Source organism: Haemaphysalis longicornis, unplaced genomic scaffold (assembly GCF_048455015.1).
Source record: "Haemaphysalis longicornis isolate Haplotype H1 unplaced genomic scaffold, Haemaphysalis longicornis Haplotype H1 scaffold_4, whole genome shotgun sequence".
NCBI classification, from domain to species: Eukaryota; Metazoa; Arthropoda; class Arachnida; order Ixodida; family Ixodidae; genus Haemaphysalis; species Haemaphysalis longicornis.
The window spans coordinates 4,548,633-4,568,646 of NW_027526361.1; the positions used below are offsets into that span (position 1 = coordinate 4,548,633).

Here is a 20,014-nt window from a genome sequence, read left to right on the forward strand (position 1 = left end):
GCAGTCCACTATAAAATGAAATAGTTAGGCGGCGCCCAGTTTCGCTCCCATGACTCTCTGGCCGCAGCGGGACGTACGTGGCGCTCTTCCCACTGCGCTACAAACCGGGACGGGAGCATGTGCTACGAACGCGCCTTATGTCCTTCACTCATTCAAACTACGTCAAGAAGCTACTGATACAACGAAGGCACGCGAAGCTGAACGTCAACAGAAACGACGAACTGAAAACTAATGGGAACTTCAGTCGACCCCATGGCTGCTTCGCATACTACTCAGGGTTCCCATACGGGAAGATGGTGCAATTTTTTCATCGGTATGGCACTTTTATACGCATCAGCGTTAAGACCCAACCACATGCACGCGTAAAACCGGCGTACTCGCACAACGGCTCAGTGGCTAAGGCGTTGCGCTCCTGAGCACGAGGTCGCGGGTTCGATTCCCGGCCGCGGCGGCCGCTTTTCTGATGGAGGCGAAAAGCAAAAACGCCCGTGTGTACGAGATTTCGGCGCACGTTAAAGATCCCCAGGTGGTCAAAATTAATCCGGAGCCCTCCACTACGGCGCGCCTCATCGCCTGCGTTGCGTCGGCGCGTTAAACCCTACAATCAATCAATCAATACTCGCACAACGACGTAAACCGGCGTAAGCGCGTAAGGAACCGGCGTACTCCGGCGTACGCCGAATGCATTGGTACGCGCTTGTTACGCCGAAGTCAGAGCCCGCCAGATATCGACGCAAACTTTCGGGCGCACGGTGTTGACGTACACCTCTGGCGGTGATGTTATCGGCGGTCAGGTCGCATAACAAGACAGGGAATTGATAAATAAGCTAACTTCACTATTAATTATGCGATAAAACGAAGTAATTTGTAAAATACGGGGACCAAACAACCGGATAAAAAAACGCGAAGCAACGAGCAACTATGGGAGCAAGGCAGTTTACGCCATATGTAGCGGAGGCAGCGGAGGGTTTTGTGCCTGCCAAGTATGCATACTAATCCTTAACGTTTTTTAATGTCCCAAGTACTGTTTTAGTTGTTTCTGTATTAAACATACGTATTTTTGTGAGAATAGGCATTATTTGTTTTATTTGAGTTAATATGTAGTTGAACTGGTCGCCAAAAAGCCGAGTCCGGAGTAGTCGAGCCACACTGCGCGGCGCATTGGTTTACGCGCGCGTTGCGCCGATATGTGGTTACTCGCCCTCTCCGACGTCGTCGGTCGGCGCAAAGATGTCGCCGCAGGCGTACGTCGTTGCGCGAGTACGTCGATTTTACGCGTGCATGTGGTTGGGCCTTTAGGCACTAGATTGCACGCGTCGAAGTATTGCATAAATCCTACTGAAACCACAGGCGCTCGCACACCGTCCGTGCGAGGGAAACCAAACGGGTTGTCAGCGAATCGTTTGCTGAACTGCATGAAATGTATGAATCGTTTGGTCTGCTGCAGCGAAAGGAGCAGCGGACCGTGCCAGGAGCGCGGCATTCGCAAGTCACGTCGATCTTACTCCGTGGTCGTTGCCACAGAGGCTTCTCCGCAGGTTATGCTGCGCGTCCCCCGTACACGTAGGCGCGGCATCGAGGCGCCGACTGTCGGCGCTCATTAGCGTCATGATGCACTATTTTGCTTCACCTCTCCTAGACGGCAGCACCATCTGAAAGGAAGGATATAAGGCGCGTTTGTCACCATGTTTACGCATCTATTCAAAGCGCAGTCGGGACACGTTTCGTACCTCCCGTTGCAGCGAAAGAGTTCGTGGTTCAAATCCCGGCGCAGCCGCGTCAATCGAATTCTTTCTGGCGATGTCGTTTCCGTGACTGATTTGACGTCACTGAGATATTGGAGGACCCCGGCATTAAACGCTTTCGGTTTAAAAAGATAAAACAGAAAACGCGTGTTTCGGTTTGCGTGAGCGTGCACTTTAGTTCACGCCAAAGATACTGAGGGCCGCATCAGTCTGGGTTTCACCTCCACTTCATTTGCTCCCTTCATTCGGCCAAGAGGACGATTCCGCAATGGGGTAATCGCTGTCAAGGATAAAGTGAGGAAGTACTTAGAATACCAGCGCAAGAAGCAATAGAAATGTAAGAAATCCATTCTTCGGTTACCGATTTCGTAAATCCCAACTCGCAACAGAGTGAACATTTTCGCACGCGCCAACTTTCGCTGGATTTGCATGTTTCTCCCGTGACAAGGCGCCGAAGCTCCTGCGATATTATGTCAAAAAGTGGCTAGTTGTACTTGGTGAGCTACGAGTGTTAAAATACGTAAAATATTTACGCGTGGGAAATGCGGAGTGCCCCCACCCACGATGCCACCGGTTTTACCTGCAGTTTCGGAGATTATATTCTTAACGATGTTCGGAAACGCCATCGTGTTCGAGATTTTAGTGCACACCAGATACCGCCACTTGCACTAAATTATTTCGTAGAGAGCCACTACCGTTCTCCTAGTAGGCCACAAATGAATTCGGGTCGTTAAACCCAAAACTGACATTGAAAAAGACAAAGGGTCCCTAACAATGGACAAATTCTGCGCAGTTATAATTTTTTATTTAGCTTGGCGGGTACGCAATGCCTTTTGAGCACCTGACGAAGACTCATTTTGGCAGGATTTCATCGAACACCCATCAGTGGAGCTAACGCGATATTGATTAAATATAGCGGCGAACAGGCTAGTTCGTCCCGGTCCCTTCCTTCTCTAAATTCTTGAACCTACCTTCTGATGCAAGATTAAACGGGCTGAACACTGTGTCCGTCAGCATGCCAGAAACTTTAGTTTCATTTTGCCTGCTTCTCAATGGACCGAACTCTTCCCCAGAAGGTCGGGGGAAGTAAATAAAAAAAAGATTAGAAGGGTCGCAGCAAGTACATCAAGCCTTCCGCGCGCTATGTTTTACGACCCGGGCATTCCCAGAAAGAAACGAAAATCTGAACCGTCAAAAGGGCACAAGCTCAGCCTATAGAAGCTGTGTCACCCTTTTTAACTCCTCCACTGCCCTCTCGCTCTTTGCCTACACGCGCGTTCTTCTCGAGTGGCTTTGTTGGCCCGGAAAATTAAGCGGGGCAAGGAGACTACAAAGAGAAACGGGGGAAATAGAATAGAGAGATGAAGAGAGCGGCACAGGGAGCAGCTTCCGCAGGGCACGAGCGCGCGTGTGAGAGTTCCCCCGGCTGCTATCAGATGGCGATGCGGGCACCCGGGAGTCCGGCGGGCGGAACGAAGTGGGCTTGGGGAACGAAGTCGCTCACTCCGCTCCCCACTGCGCATGCTTCGTTCTCTCCCCTTCCCGCTCGCTGCATCCCCGGCTGCCCGCGGTCTGGGCGAGGGAGGATCCCGAACGTGGGATGGGGACTCGTGCGTGCAAGCGGAGGCGTCGTCGAGAGCGGCGGCGGTGGTCGCCTCTCCTCCCCGGCGCGGATGCCGGTGGTGGCGCCCGGCGCGACATCTTCCCCGCCCGCCGCGCTTCCCGCCGCCCGGAGGGAAGCGAAGAAAGGCGCGCGACACTCGGCGAACAAGGCGCGCGGCACGTCGGTCGTTAGCCGGCGGCGTCGTCGTGCGGCCACCACCGCTCCCAGCCACGCGTTCGCTACCTTTGGCGGCCAGCCCCGAGGCATCCGTGCCGCCACGCACGCGTCGCAGCGCCCTGTGTTGCAAGTTGGCTCTACAAACTTCGCTCTTGTTCAGTGAGTCGTGCACAATTTTTAGCGTCTGTGTGTGAACTCTCTGTGGGCCGAACAGAAGAGGCTGCGCTCGAAGGTATCCCCGAGTTTCGTCTTGCGGAAACGCTACCGTCGTCTGTTCTTGGAGGCGAATTGGAGCTTGGGTTCAGTCTTTACAGGCGGCTAAAGCAAGTGGCTCTTTGAAGCAGTGCGTGGCGCCAAGCTATTGTAAACACTCACGCATGTCTGCTTTTCTTCAACCGAACAATTCCTCTATCAGTTTCTTCCACACGTCCTCTGCAGAGAGCACAGCCAGACTTCCAGTGGAGTGACTGTTTCCTTTTGTTTTTTAGCTTCGGAAGCAGCTGTCATCCCTCAGCGCGCATTTCAACGGTGCAGTGAGAAACAGTGTGCGAAGTCTCACAGACAAGGAAGAAAGTAGTGGGAAAGATCGAAAGAAGCGGCACGTTAAGCGGCGTTGTACGAGCACATTCGGCTTGCCCAGAAGCACGTGGTTAGCGTTGGCCCGGCGAAATCAATATCAGCGTTGGGGAACCAACTGTTCGGGCGGAGTGAGTCTCGACGTCCGCCTGCGATTTATTGAAGTGTGGTTCAGCGGACGTTTTTTTAACGCTTCCGTTGCTGGCTAAACGATCTTTGCTGCGGGGCAGCCCTGCCAGCGAGGATATTGCGTTAAAAGGTATAAGAGCAAAGAGCAGCGGCACGTCGCTCTTCCCTCCGTATCCTCGCCAAGAGGCGAACGAACTTCTGGAGACGGGTGATGAAAAAAACGATACCAAAGGTTTGCGTAGAACGTCGCTGTTGGCCATCAAGTGGGGGATGTAGCTTTTGTTGCTAGAGCAGCAGTGAACTGTCAAAAAAGTGGCTGCCCTGAATTCTCCGATCGATCAATCCCAAGCGCAGGAAAATTCAGGGCCTGTACAAATCAGAGATACGCCTCTTCTATCATGATCATCTCGTGCCAAGGGGAAGACAGACACATTCAAGATTTTGGAAACCCCGGCGCCAAACCCAGCTCGAAGGGCGCCGTCGATGCCTGAACGGCGGCTCTGGCATCCTCTGCCGCAGCAGTCTTCGTAGGTACTTTAGTGGAAGCCGCCAAGGCCGACGGGGCGACGACGTTTCGGCACCGCTCTCCGTTCTCCTCCGCGAGATGGCACCCGTGTCGATGGAAGCGCCGGAGGAACCGGATGTTGCGGCCCGCGTGACTTGGGCGCGAGCCGGCTGATGCCTAGGGCGCGGGCATCGCGGCGAGGGCCTGTGTGGCCGGAGAACCCAGGCAGAAGTGACCCGGACGGTGCGTGCGGACCGTCGACGCGCCGGACAAAGCAGCAGTGGTGGGTGCTGGTCTCTGCGACGCTGTTGCTGCTTTTCGTGCTGCCTCAACAGCCGGCAGGCGCAGCGGGACTGCCGCTGCCCACGGAGCCTCAGTCCACGAGCTGGCTTGCCAGGACCCGTAGGGACGGTGAGTGGGGCCCCCGGGTGTCCGAACACTAACCACGCGCGCTCGTTTTTTAGAGGGGAAAAAGTAAGCTTTCACAAGTTTCGGCATCTACAAATCAGCTACCGAAAAAAATACATTAAGCGTGATGCATGATCGTAAAAAGACAGCACAGTGTCTCGGCTCAGACTCAGCGTCTCGGTCCAGCAAATATTGGGCAGTGTTCTTGCACTCAAGCAATTGTTTCATTTGTGCGGCCACCATTGGTTGATAAGAGCGAAATAGTCACTTTGACAGCCTCCCGATTTCCTCAAAAACCAATAGAAAAAGGTATCAACTTGACTCGGCGTGCGATGATAAGGTCCAACATCAACAGTTGCCAGTCAACGCCGCTCGCGGCGCACAGGTAACGGTTACGGATAGCCGCTTATGTAACGTGGCGTCGTTCATCTGAGAAACATTCGGGCTCCACGCTGTCGTGTGAACTTCGAACGTCCGCCACAAATGAAACTAGAACCTCGGAAAGGCACACTCCAACCAAGGCAACACTCACCGTGCGTCTACATACCCCCACCTTCACTTCCGTGTTTTACGTGCTATTTTTACTCAGAAACAAGTCCCAAAACACTGTGGACACCCGCGAAAGCGCAGGAGTATTAGATAGCAACGATAGCGGCTAGCTGGTATGCACGTTACAATTCTTCCCCGATTAAATGTTTTCTATCAGAAACAATAAGACTTTGCTTTGCGTTTTTAATTTATTCTGTGGTAAGTCGCGTCTTCCAGCTTACTGAAAGTGAATGAAATGCGTTTTATGTCATGAATCAACCTATTGTTAACTGAAATTACTTCTGTGTGATTTCGCTGTCTCCATCCAATGCTATTTGATGTGTTCCGTGCAGATTTACCTGAATAAAGTTTACCTTGTAACTCGAATTTTGTTTGCCAGCATGACCAAATTTAAATCTAACAAACCGGCGCTGAATACTGCCATCACGCCTTCATGAAAACGCCCTTAAAAAAGCATAATCCGGAATCCTTTACCTATTCAACTTGTGAATGTCCATATATTAGAGAGACCCCTCCGCGCCGTGAAAAGTAACCACCCCTTCACTCCGCACTCTTAGCGTGTGCAGTGCTTCAAGAAATGAATCCGATGGGCGTACGGAACTCCGAACAGCGACGACAAAGATTCGATTGATGGGTCTTCCTATCTGCGGAACCCAGGTAGAAGAAGACGGGCACATCTCGAGAGACGTTTCTGCTTAGGACGCCGAAATAGCTAAGGCGCTTTGCCGCTAAAAACAAGACCATTTACTGGTTTACCTCCTCGCCTTCCCTGTGCCGTTTCTTTTCCTTCGTTCCTTCCTAAACGATAAAGCCTTTAAGGAGGCGGAACACTCAGTGTTTGCAAAGCTAGATGTCGAAGCGTTGAAAGCACCACACTTCCTTAAAATGAACCAAAAGCCTCTAAATCAGGTCACCGTCTCGTTCACCTTAAAGATCGCCTCGAGGCTGTACACAATCCACCGTTAAATTGAGTGAAACACGGCGTTTATCAGAAGGGACGGCTAAAATGGGCGATTGTTGTCGCGTTGGCGCTATATGTTCGACATAGACTTCTTAAATGCTGGCAGTAGTCACTACAACATGCATCCGCGCGAACAGTTCCAGGTCGGTATAGTATACCGGCAATACCTGATCACAACGATATGACTTTTGTTCTGATTTTTCGTTTTCACAGATTACAGAGCTCGTACCACGTTAATTCATTGTTTCTGTTCATTGCACGAGACGCCGAAAACAGAAAATAGTGCAACTTAATTGCAAGCACCACTAGAGCCACTACAAGCCAATGCGTGCAACAGTTTGCAGCTTACTTGGAGCCAGTCGCTGCGAAACTATATTGTGTACTGAGGATGATAATGTTGCCAGCTTGCGCCATGTGTAGCACTCGCCTAATCAAACAAAAGGATATGATAGCGGAGAAAAATAGCAGCTGATTTGCCTGTTTCGCTGCAAACTACGACGCCCTACGTGTCCTTCTTTCCCGTGAATGGCCGTCCTGTCTGGACCTTTTGCTGTAAATTTTCGCACAGCTCTGCGGGGTCTTTGGCATAGCGTCGCCACAATCGTTTCCCCTCTTACTTCCTTTAACTTCTCCACAGTTAACTGGCTTCTTCCAGCTGTGTTCGATACATTTTATTTACCTTCAAATCTTGAGTTACGCTGTAGGGAAAAACCAATTGACTTTCCGAAGTGTTACAGCAGAACGAAAATTCACCTGAAGGGGCGGCACACTTGGAACGAGGCCTCGTCGGTACCATCCCGCGATATACTTTTTTTTTATTTTATTGAGGAAGTTCGCTATTCAGCATAAGGGGAAATTAAATGTACAGATACACTCCGGATTCCCGAAGGAATCGAAGCCGGGGGCCATGATGTGGTCCTTGTATCTACGCCATGAAATCTGGCGGACGTCCGGGGTGCGGGCCGCAGGTGGCGATGTGCACAGCGCGTAGGCTTCGCAGAGCAGGGCAACTCCACACCAGGTGCTCTGCGGTAGTCCGGTCAACTGGAGCGGGGCAAAAGGGGCAGGTGCTATGCACTTGCTACGCTCCGCATGTTTTGACTCTGCGTTTGTTGTATTACTTTCCTTCCCTTACCTGTTTGTTGGCTTCGTGTCGGCGTCGCAGAAGTTGGTGCTGTTGCCGCTTGGTTGCTCGCGGCCCTCCCTCTTGATGTTCCTTCGTGCGTATGTTTTCCCACGGCGGGATTTCTCGTTCCGATAGCATGGCCGCGAGGAAACCCATAAGCATATGTGCCCCCGAAACGAGCGCTTTGAGCAATAACGGAGACAGATCACAAGCGACGCCCAGCCGAAAGAGAGCCCCTTTTGATATGGTACAGAGACTGCACTTGCTTAACACCATAGGAGACCCTGTTAAAGGCACCCGTCCCCTAACCACCAGCAAGAGATTCTCTAGAGAAGCCCTGTTCCAGAGGCCAGTGGCAAAGTTTCTGCACCAACCATTACGTCTATGGAAGTCGCCACCCAATGATGGCGCCGTGCAGTTTTTCTCCTTATCTGGTCGGCGTTGCCTTACTCCGCCATTAGGCCTGCCTTCGGAGGGGGCCGAAATGAACAGCAAAGTACTGCGGGCATACTGGTCATGTCGCGGTAAACATTTCGCCAAGATTTATCCTGCGTGCGTCCAAATGAATATTCTGTTCTCGCGACTGCCACCCACGAGACTCGATTATCAACGAGTGCAGTCTTTTTGGCTATTGTTTCAACAGCGACGCTGATAAGCAAATCGCAATTTTTCGTGTTCGCCGTTACAAATACCAAGAAACTGCCGAGCGCGCGCACGTGAGAGCGGGAACGTAAACGCGGGAACCGCGGCGACCACCCGGCACTTAACAAAACCAAGGAAATGACTAGCGCGCGTGTGTGCGTGCAGCGCGACGACTTCCCAGCTTCCCCTGGACCCGTTTGTCAAGCCAAGCATACCCACTGTTGGAAACTAAAAAAAAAATGGTATAAAACACCTCCAACTATAGATAAATGGTGCAAAAGACCTCCAACTTTAAAGGTATTTTCTAGCCGTTTACAGGGGTGGACTTGAACATTTTCTACGAGCGGGGCTGATGTTTTGTACCTCACGGTGTTTAGACAGTATGTGTCAACATGCAGTTAAACCTGGATGGAACGAACCTCTATGTAACGAATTCCTGGATTTAACGAAGTTTTTCAATTCCTTGCTACCTGTATGTAACGAAGCAGTTGCGACGGTTAACCTGGATGTAACGCATTCGCTACGATGATGAGTCGAGGTTTCGTGCCCTTTTTCTGAAAAATCGGCTGGCGAAGTGCACTCATTTAGCGAATTTCGCCCGCACCGCAATCTCTCCTGCGTTTACACGTGTGAGTGCGGTGTCGGTTAGGTGCGAGGCCTGTCTGTCGGCGTGTAGTCGGTGTGTCCCCTGGTATCTGCGGTATGGCTTCGTGGAGGATTTCTGCTGCCTGAATACGAAAAGGTATCTCTTCTCAAGACAAGCTCGAACTGTTAAATGCCGTCACCGCCGGCGAGAAAGAAGAACGTTACCACCCGGTACAGTGTCCCAGCTAGCATCCCTTCCACAATTTCGACGGCAGAAAAGAGCAGGAAGTTCGCGAAATGGCGCCCTTTCAGCATCAGTTTGGTTCTTGAAACGCGTTAAGGCACCGAAAAGTATCAAAAATCAGAAGTGATACTTAGTTACTTTTTTTTAATTAATTCGGCCGCCGTGTAGTAGCCTCAAGCGCAAATCACGCAGTTTTTCAGTGTGAAATATATCCTTGAACAAGGGTTAGTTCAGCATCACTGTCGCCTAGGATATTTGTTCCGTTTCTGCTTCCTTCCGGCGAGCTTCAACTCGAAACCTGCATGTAACGAAAGCCTGGATGCAACGAAAAAAATGCGAATTTTTGTCAACCTCTTTATATCCAGATTTGACTGTAATTTATTACCAGCGAAGTTATTTGAGCTTGAGAGAGAGAGAGATAACTTTATTAAAAGAAGGTGCCCCTAGTCCGGGGCTCCGGGTATGGAGCTGAGGGCCAGCTCTGCCCATTCCGTCAGCTATCGCTGGCCTTGGGCGGCTGAGTCGGCCAGCCACTCCTCCCACTTGGCGAAGGTGACGTGAGGTGTGGGCGGGAGAGCGCAAAGGAGCTTGGTACGATGGCGCTAGCAAAAACATGCCAAGAAAAAAACTGCGCCACCTCTAAAGAATGCCCCACTGGAGACAGGGTATTCTAACAACGAAGCCGGTTTCTCCGCCTCCTAGAGTGTGAGCACAAAGGGCGTATGCGCATGCGCAGCTGTTACTACTAAACCATTTTAAAGGTGGGAGTCTTTTTGGGCGACCAAAACGCAAAAATATGGTGCAGCTTGCTCTAGTAGTGCAAGGATGGAGAAATAGCGGAGCTGGGCTTTCCCCGTGCTTGTTTCCCCCTCAGATCAGCAGTAAGTGGGGGGACACACATTGAAACAGCCTTGTAAAATCCGGGTAAACTTGCCCTCACCCATTAGCACTTAGCCTAGCCTAGCAATAACATCACAAAACCAAACAAAACTTAGCAAAGCCTAGCAAAACCTAGCAAAACCTAGCAAAACTTAGCAACACCGGAAGAAGCTTAAGATTAAGACTTAGAAGACTTAAAACTTAGAAATTCCTTTCGAAGAAGCTGTCTATTTGGGCAAGCTTGGGCCTCAAAAGATAACGCGGTTACCGTCGACTGTGCAGCTTCGAGCACAATAGGACAACACTACCCCGGGCTAGCACGAGCTAACCCCGGGCAGAAGCCGATAGCACGCGGCCTCCCCGAGTGAGACCGAGCGAAGTAACCGGATCGGCGAGCGCGCGCCAAGGGACACGCCCCAACTTAGCAGCCTGACCCGTCGTCCCCCCCTGCTGGTCCTTCTGACCCCGGACGACGACAGCAACAACAGTCTGGGTCTGCTTCGGCTCCACGAAAAGCCTTAAAACGACGGAAAAATCCCTTCGAACCTCCCGTATAACCACCGGATCATCGCTATAACATCGCAAGGAACAAGAGGACACCAGAATTTCCGCCATAAGTCAAGTTTTGACTGTTCAATGGCGAACTGGAACATCGAAGCGCTGGTAGCAAATCCAAGCTACTTCCATGGTCAGCTTTGGCGTGGCTCGTGATGACGCCAGCTGCAGAGGATGAGGCGGCCTGCACCGCTCCGGAAGCGACGTAATTGCGTGATGAACCCATAGATGCGCAAGACTATGGGCTGGAAACCAATGATGAGAAGACTTCCCACGGCAAATGGATAGAGGCAGTTAGCAAGGCGAACAGAAAGAAGACCAAGGAAAACGGCCGGCAAGCTGAAGTGGAGAAAAGCCTCGTCGCGACTGCTGCCCAGGTATAAAATGACTCTAAGCCTCATGGCTCACCGAAGCCACCTCCCTTGCCGAAGAGCGATCTCAAGATGGTCATCAGACCCACGGAGATTCTCGACCTAAGGCAACAATACCAATAAGCTATCCCGTCAGATAGCATTTTCAATGCAGCGCAACGATCATGGAAGCAAGCGGAGCTGAAAATACGCATCGACCACGACCAAAACATCATAACAGTAAGCACTCCACACGAGCTCGCCACGAGGAAGCTCGATGGAATTACGCAACTGAATATCAACGACAAGATTTTCAAAATCAATCACTACGGCCATTTCCCTCCCAACTCAAGCAAGGGAGTAATACACGGCGTGCCGAGCCACTACACCCCTGAAGAAATCCTGGACGACCTATGGATGACCGGCTTCGAGTTCGTGGCGTGACCACGGCTGGGCTAGTCAAGCTCGGCTGTCATTACTATCCTTGGCACGAAAGTTTCCTTCTACATCTATTATAAAGGAGTAGAAACACGCTGGAGCCTCTACAAGAAGACACTACCCTACTGCTACAGATGCTACACACAAGGCCACCGCACCGACGTGTGCCGTATACGCTTGAAATTAGGGCATGCGAAAGGTGCGGCGTCCGGGACCCACAATCTAACCGTCTTTGTAATCCGAAGTGTGACCTGTGTCAAGGAGATCACCTCACCGCCAGCAAGGCCTGTAAGCAGCGGTTTCGTTAATTCTACCTCCTAGAAAAAAGGAATGGGAAAGAGAGACGACTCAACAGGAGACTACCCGCAGCACCACCCGAGAAGGTGGACCGGCCGGGCGCTCCGCCTCAAGATTAGCCAGGGCTGAGGGGAGCCGTTCCAGGTCGAGGTCCAAGCCGCCAAGCCAGAAGCAACATTTCCAGGATCAAGGCGCAGAACGTAGTAAGGCGAATTGGGCAAACGTCATTTCTTCCACTGCTCAGTCCCCCTAACCCCCGTGCAGTGAATGTGATATGCTGCAACACAAAATCAGACAACTTAGCGCAGAGTTGCAATCGCTTGAAGCTCTCATGACACAACAAATCAAGTCGGCCAACAGCCACAATACACCTGCAAAAGCCGCCGCACCGTCCAAATCCACACCGCACGCACCTCTTGATGGCCTGCAGCGGCGCGTGTCCACCGCGCCGAGGCGACGACGACGACGAAGGCGGAACCACGAGAGCGCACGCTCACGTGCGCTCGTGCTGGAGGAATAAAAATCAGTTCGAGCCCAAACGCTGTCGTGGCTGGTTGTCACTGCGCCGGTCGCGACAGGCCCCACACAAGAAAATATCATATTTAAATATGTCATATTCAAAAATACCCCTCAAGAGCAGGAAGCAAAGATCCCAAACAGCATCACCGAGGGAAATTTTCAAAGCAGTCTCGAGCAGCTCACCAATCTTGTGCGCGACGAATTTCAAACAATCACGACCCAACATGGTAAAAGGACCAATGAAATCCATCAGTTATCATCGCAGATGCAAAACACGCAGATCAGAATTGAGCGCCTCGAGCTACAACAGCCAACAGCAGCCGGGCGCAATTTGAGGAAAGAGAAGCCTTACCTTCGTCCAGGTCAGTCTGATACGAACACGGAAAATTCTGCAGGACACAATGAACGCTAAGACACCTCGAAGCATGCCGTCCACACATATAATCTGGCAATGGAATTGTCACAGTTTCAAACATAAGAAAGGGGACCTGCAGCAGCACGCAGCATCTCAAGCAATACCCCGTCATCATAGCCCTACAAGAAACGAATCACATGGCCAAAACTCCCGGATATTCCACAGATTCGGTGGAGAACGGCAGAGACGTATGTACCCTCATCCGAAGAAACATCACAGCAATTCAACATACATTGTCGACAAATACACATATCCACGTTATCACTGCGCTAGTCCCCAGAAAACCAAGAATAATAGTATATTTGTCCTTAATATCTACTGCCACCCGAAAAGCAAGGCTCCAGGCCTAGCCGACATTCTTCGGCAAGATAAACGTTTAGCAGGCTTCAACCAAGTTGTCATAGTTGGGGACTTTAACGCAGCACATCAAGCATGGGGCTACAAGTATCAAAACAAACGTGGTAGGGAGCTTTCAGAAATCACGGAAGAATAGAACCTTACCCTTGTTACCGATTCCAATGTACCAACGCGAATTTGTACGAGCGTAACACGGGATACATGCCCAGACCTCACTCTTGCAAGTAATTCCCCGCGTACTTGCTGGCGGAATCGTGACAATAACTTGGGAAGCGATCACATGATCATTCAGACAACAGTCCACGGGCCCCACTACGGAAGAAAGCTGGAAGAAGCGAAGCTAACAAACTGAGATGCGGTGCAAAATAAACGAAGCAATGACCCGCACGGCTGAATAGTTGATATACAAAAATGGGCCAAGGCCTTGCTGGCTATGTAATCCAGCCCACAAAAACTGTGGTTGATTCCTCTGTCATAGGAATCGGTAAAACACGAAAGTAAAATGTGCAGCGAAATCTGCAGCTGAGCATGATTTGCGGGTAGGCGGCTGTCTTGTGGGTGCGCTTGGCGAGCGATGTCCTGCTGCCGGTCGCTTCTGCAAAGGTGTACTGGCGTCATTTCCGTGACGGATATGACGTAAGTGAAGTCTTCGTGTGTACCGGCATAAAACTGTTTCGTGTTAAAATATAAAACCCGAAAACGAACAGCTTTAAGTAAAACGTACTTTTTAGTACTAAATGTTGCTTCCCCGCAAGCAGACCCTGTGTGCAGGGGTGCACCCTTTACAGGCCTCTTGGAGGTGCGCAGTGCGCAGTCGACCTGTTCGGACGTGCTTTTCTGGGGCTCCGACAACAGCGTGTTTCTACAGTGAAGGACAGCGAAACGGCAGAGACAGCGGAGGACAGCCGAAGCTGAGTATTTAGCTGCACGGTTTCTTTCTCGTTGTGTCGGGGTTTCAGCCGAGATGACGCGTAGAAAGCTGGTACAGTGTGGTAGCTGTCCGCGGCACGTAGACGCAGAGGAGTTTCAGCGGGAGGGCGGCGAGGCAGACGAAGGGGCAGGTACGTGTCGGTTATGCGTAGTGGTGTCGCGGCTAGAACGCGTAGAAGCGGATAACTCGGGGTTAGCTAAGCGGGTTGCAGAACTGGAGGCAGCGCTAAGTAACGAACGCGATGAACGAGGGCCGTTGAGGGAAAGTTAGAAGCAGCTGAGAGGAAGCTAGAAAGGAGCGTCATTTCGCCAACAAATGACGACCACCTCGGCCCATGCAACGAAGCGGAGGCATGCGCCGAGGTGACACCGGGGGCGGAAGCAACAATAGGCAACAGCTACTCCCACGTGCTGCGAAATAGGACAGCAAAACCAGTCGATAACCCGGGTACCAGTAAAAAGCGGCACGTGGCAGATGATAGCATGGTAATCATTGCGGGTGACTCTAACATGAAGAGGAGCAGCGCTGCCATAGTGGAAAGGGTAAAGGGGATAAGCGTGTGAAGGTGGGGTGTTTCCCAGGTCAAACGATGCAGACAGTGATGACTGCAGCGAAAGGGCAGCTGGCCTTGTCTAGTAAAGCCAGAAACCTTGTAGTGATTGCCGCGGGGCTTAACGATGTTCTAAAGGGAGAGGAGGGAAAACTTGGCCAGGAGATAGCGAAGGGGGTAAAGGACCTGCAAGCGACGGCCCCAAATGTGCGCATTGCAGTCTACACCGTGCCGGAGGTGATGAAGCAGGGCGTGCACACCGAACGGGTAGTACTCGCTGCTAACAGCGAGATCGTGAGGTGTGGCAGGGAACTTGAGCTGGAAGTGATAGACGTGAACAGGGTAGTGGGCAGCATCGGACATAGGCAAGCTTTTCAGTGGGACGGGATTCACTTCAGCCCCAGGCTAGGAAACAAGGTGGGGTGGCGCTTAGGGGGGAGAGCGGTAGCTTTTTTAGGGGGCCCCGCGCAGCTAAGGAAGGCAAACTAGGAGACAAAGGGGAAGCAAGAGACACATGCACACTCAACGCTGCGAGGCAGCCAGGCCTAGAGCTAAACGGAGAACCTACGGACGTAACTGAGAGCGTTGACAGAAGCCATTTAAGTGGAAACAATGGAGCAAACAATTCTGTGAAAGACAAAAACAGACCCCGTAAGCGGAAAGGGAAAAACAAATGCAATAAATATTTAATCAGCTACATAAATATGCAAGGAGGCAGAAAGCCAGATAAGTGGGTGGAAATTCAAAAACAACTTGAACGGGAAGGAATAGACGTGTACGCTTTAGCCGAGACTCACCTCCGGGACCTAGAAGCCCCACCTATCATAGACAATTATGTCTGGGAAGGTTGCAACAGGACCACAGGAATGAAGAAAGGGGGAGGTGTTGGCATGCTCATTAAACAAGGGACCGACTGGCAGAGAGTGCATGAAAGTTGTAAAGAGCATCTATGGGTTAGAGGCACCATAGAGGGGAAAAATACATGGTTAGGAGTGGTGTATCTGTGGACCGGAAGTAGTGCTAGGGAGGAAAATGAGGAAATGGTAAACTGTTTGAGAAGAGATATAAACTAGTTCAAAGATTCAGGCGAAATAATCATAGTTGGAGATATGAATGCCCATATAGAAGGTTTGGATGGATACACAGACCACAACGGTTCTCTAGTGATAGATCTATGCCAGGAAAACCGGCTTGTAATAGTAAACACGGAAAACAAGTGTGACGGACAAATAACGTGGGAAAGCGGTAACAGACAGTCCAGCATAGACTACAGTTTAATATCCGAGACAGTATACGGAAGGCTGCGGGAAATGAGGATAGATGAAAATGGAACAGACAGCTTAGGAAGCGACCACAAGCGGTTTAGCTTGCACTTTGGAGGCGCAACCCGGACAAATGCAGAAATAGGTACAATAGGAGGAAATAATTTGAATAATGAGCAGTTAAAGATCATCGCTGATAGATTGGAAGATGAAATCAATAAATACCCAGGCAAAAATTGGGATTACGACGAAATGATTGCGTTCATAAAGGGTAAGATGAAGGAAGCAAAGGAACGAAACCGATGGAAAGATAAGAGAAAGCCGAGAAGCTGGTGGAATAAGGAAATAAAAGAGGCTATTGACCAGCGAAGAAAGGCGTCGAGAGAACATAGAGAAGCAAAAAAACTGGTATGGAACCGGAGGTAGTGAAGGAAAAGTGGGAGGTCTACCGTGGGAAAAAACTAGAAGTGCAGAAAATGGTGCAAGCAAAGATCAAGCAGAAAAGCGAACAATGGATGGCAGAAATACGGAAGAAGGACAAAAGCGCATCCAAGAAGTTTTGGAACCATGTAAAATCACTAAGCTCAAAAAACGATAACCATCAAAAATTCCTGATTGATGAGGAGGGGGAACATTTAGAAGGAGAGCACGCGTTGGCGCATATTCATCGAGTGATTAGTGAGAAGTTTAGGACAATAGTGGTAGGGAAACCTGCACCGATAACATCAGCGCCACAAAAGACTGCGGAAAGGGAAATAAGTTTGAGCAACCTTGATTGGAAAAAAGCAGAGCAAAAGGTTTCCCCCCAGACAGCAGTGGGCCCGGACGGAATACCAATGTAACTGATAAATCTACTTGGACCTAAAAGTAAGGAATCGTTTATGAGGGCAATAGATAAGGTGATAGAAACCAAACAAATATCAGAGGACTGGTTAGAAAGTAGGATGAATTTAATATATAAAGGCAGAGGAGACAAAGCCAGTATTGATTCATACAGACCACTCACAGTAACGTCAGTGGTGTATAGATTCGTAATGCAGGCGATAAAATCAGAAATTCAAGCATGGATGGAAGAAAATGAAATACTTGGGGAACTGCAGAATGGATTTAGACAAGACAGGCGACTGGATGACAATCTGTTCGCGATAACGCAATGCATTGAAATTGCGAAAGCACAGAATATACCACTATGGATTACGTTCTTGGACATTAAAGGGGCATATGACAACGTAAACAGAGAACGGCTGTGGAGAATGCTGAAACTCCAGGGATTAGATGACGAGTTAGTACAGTTCCTTATAGCAATCTATAAAGACAATAGAGTGCACCTTACTTGGGAAGGACAGAAATGCGCCCAGCAGGTCAACATCCATTGGGGACTGAAACAGGGATGCCCTTTGAGCCCAATACTGTTCATGCTTTACATGGCAGGGTTAGAAAAGAAACTGGAAGAAAGTCAAGTAGGGTTTAGCCTAACCCATATGCTGCAAGGCGAAGTGGTACAACAGCATATTTCGGGATTGTTATACGCAGACGACATTGTTCTTTTAGCTGATAACCAAACCGATATGCAGCGGCTAATAAATATTTGCGGCCAGGAAGCCACTGACCTCGGATTAAATTTCAGTGCAGAAAAATCAGGAATAATGGTTTTCAATGACGCTACCACCGACGTAGTGTCTATCCAGCAAGGCGAATTACCTAGGGTGAAGGAATATAAATATTTGGGAGTGTGGATAAACGAAGGGGATAACTACTTAAGTACTCACGAGGAGCAACTTAAGGTTAAGGGAAAGCGAAACGCAGCTATAATGAAGCATATAGCTCTGTGGGGGTATAACAAATATGAAGTAGTAAGAGGAATGTGGAAAGGAGTAATGGTTCCGGGTCTCACGTTTGCTAATGCTGTACTCTGCTTAAAATCAGACGTTCTATCAGGCCTTGAAGTACGTTTGGCCTTAGGCGCGCATGGAAAAACAACTAACGAAGCAGTTCAGGGAGATATGGGCTGGGCGTCGTTTGAAGTTAGAGAAGCTCAGAGTAAAATATGCTTTGAGATGAGGTTGAGGGCAATGGATCAACGAAGGTGGGCAGCTAAGGTTTTTAGGTACCTATACTTGAAAAGCGTGGACACGCAGTGGTTAAGAAAGACTAGAAGGCTAACGATGAAATACGGAAAGAACAGTGGGGAATCCAAAACAGCCAAGGTAATCAAAAAAGAGGCAAGGCAGATTGAAACGAATAAATGGAGGGAAAAAATGGAAGCTAAAACGTCGTTAGAGATGTACAGGGCTGAGAAGATGAACATCAGAAAGGAAAATTTCTACGATAATTCCCAGTGCTTTGCTTTGCTTTTCGAGGCTAGAGCAGGTTGCCTGCGAACTAAGAGTCTTGTGGGGAAGTATTCACAAAATGATGGGGTATGCGTGGTCTGTGGAAAAGAAACAGAAACTATGCGGCACATCGTGTTAGAATGTGAGGGTATCCATCCAAATCTACATGAAGGGAATATTGGACTTTCAGAAGCCCTAGGATTTAAGGGTATCACAGAGGAAGTTAACTTCAAGGCTGTCGAGGGTACGAAACGAAGATTAGAATGCTGGTGGACGAAAAGCAGAGAGGGGAATATTGCCTAGGACAGTTACCACCTGTAACAGAAACAAAAAGTATTTTGTGCCTAATAAGCTTTTTGTGCCTGCCCTAAGCAGCGCTAGTATTGAACCAAAAGTGTAAAACATAGGTATATTAGTCCTTTTTGGTAAGATGACATGTCATCACCCCGATACAAAGTGGAAACCAATAGAAATCATCATCATCATCATCATCATGCTCCGTTGTACTGGCGTAACTTCCATGACGGATATGACGTCAGCGAAATATGTGTGTATCCGGGAATAAAACACTTTCGTGTTAAAATAATCCAAACGTCAGACCAAATCCCAGCAGCAGATAACCACCTACTTCACCTCTTGGAAGCAAGGCGCAGCTTACTCCGAAGATGGATGCGACAGCGACACAACAGAAAACTCACAATCCTCATAGCCAATCTAAACGTGAAAGCAGCCAACTATGCTGCGCATCTCAGTCGGCAAAACTTGTTCCGCCTGTGTGACAGCCTACATGGAAGGCTTACCACCTCAAAAACCTGGAAATTACTCCGATACCTCATAGAACCTATCAAAGGCAGGGGGGAAACAAGCAAGTTCATGCAAACCATCCTCCACCAATACCCGGCCCTATAAAGGACTTTATGGAAACTCTTAAAGCAAAGTACTTTCCAGCCTGCCCTAAAGAACACCAGCGTGTATACATGGGTCTGCCCAACCCCACCCTCGACCAGCCAATAACCCCGGCTGAGTTGCGGGCGGCCCTGGTCAAAGTCCGTCGAAATACATCTCCAGGCACGGATAACATCACCAACAACGCACTCGCAAATCTAGAGGAAAGCTCTATCTTAGCCCTGACGGATTTTATGAATGAGTGCTGCACCTCGGGTACGGTCCCAATCACACGGAAGGAGGCTGCGGTGAGACTGCTATCCAAGCCAGCCAAGACGCTAAGCGTCGACAACCGTCGATCAATATCTCTAACATCATGCATTGGGAGATTAATGGAACACATCGTACTTATCCGACTACAAACGTACTTTGAAACATATGGAAAATTTTCACACACGATGTTCGGTTTCCGCCCGCACCTCTCGACACACGACAACCTCGTGCAACTAAAAAATGACATATTCGAGGCTGCCAGCAAGACCACCCCCTAAAGCTGTACTTGCCCTCGACCTGCAAGGGGCATTTGACAATAAGACCCACGCTTCTTTCTCAAGAACCTCAGCAATCTCGGTATTGGGGAAATAATATATGATTATATTAAATATTTCCTGGCAGACAGAAAAGCCGCCATTAAGGTTAAAGACCTCCGTTCCGACATGATTTCGTGTGGAAGCAGGGGAACTCCACAACGAGCGGTCTTGTCCCCCATATTGTTTAACATAGCCCTGATTAATCTCCCCAAGAAGCTGGCTGAAATCCCGGGTATTCATTACGGAATATATGCCGATGACGTCATGATATGGACCTACAAAGGATCGGCAGGAACAATGCAAGACCACCTCCAACAAGCCGCCAACGTCAATCAATCAATCAATCAATCAATCAATCAATCAATCAATCAATCAATCAATCAATCAATCAATCAATCAATCA

General features: G+C 49.7%; 1 protein-coding gene across 1 annotated transcript in view; it reads left to right on the top strand.

Moving 5' to 3' along the window:
- Positions 1-3,375: 3,375 nt before the first annotated feature.
- The window catches only part of LOC144178145 (uncharacterized), a 317,073-nt gene continuing 300,434 nt past the window's right edge, over positions 3,376-20,014 (top strand). The window contains exon 1 of the mRNA XM_077705716.1: positions 3,376-5,146. Within this exon, the coding sequence (XP_077561842.1) occupies positions 4,909-5,146 (238 nt within the window). The 5' untranslated portion in view covers positions 3,376-4,908. The remainder of the gene's footprint in view (positions 5,147-20,014) is intronic.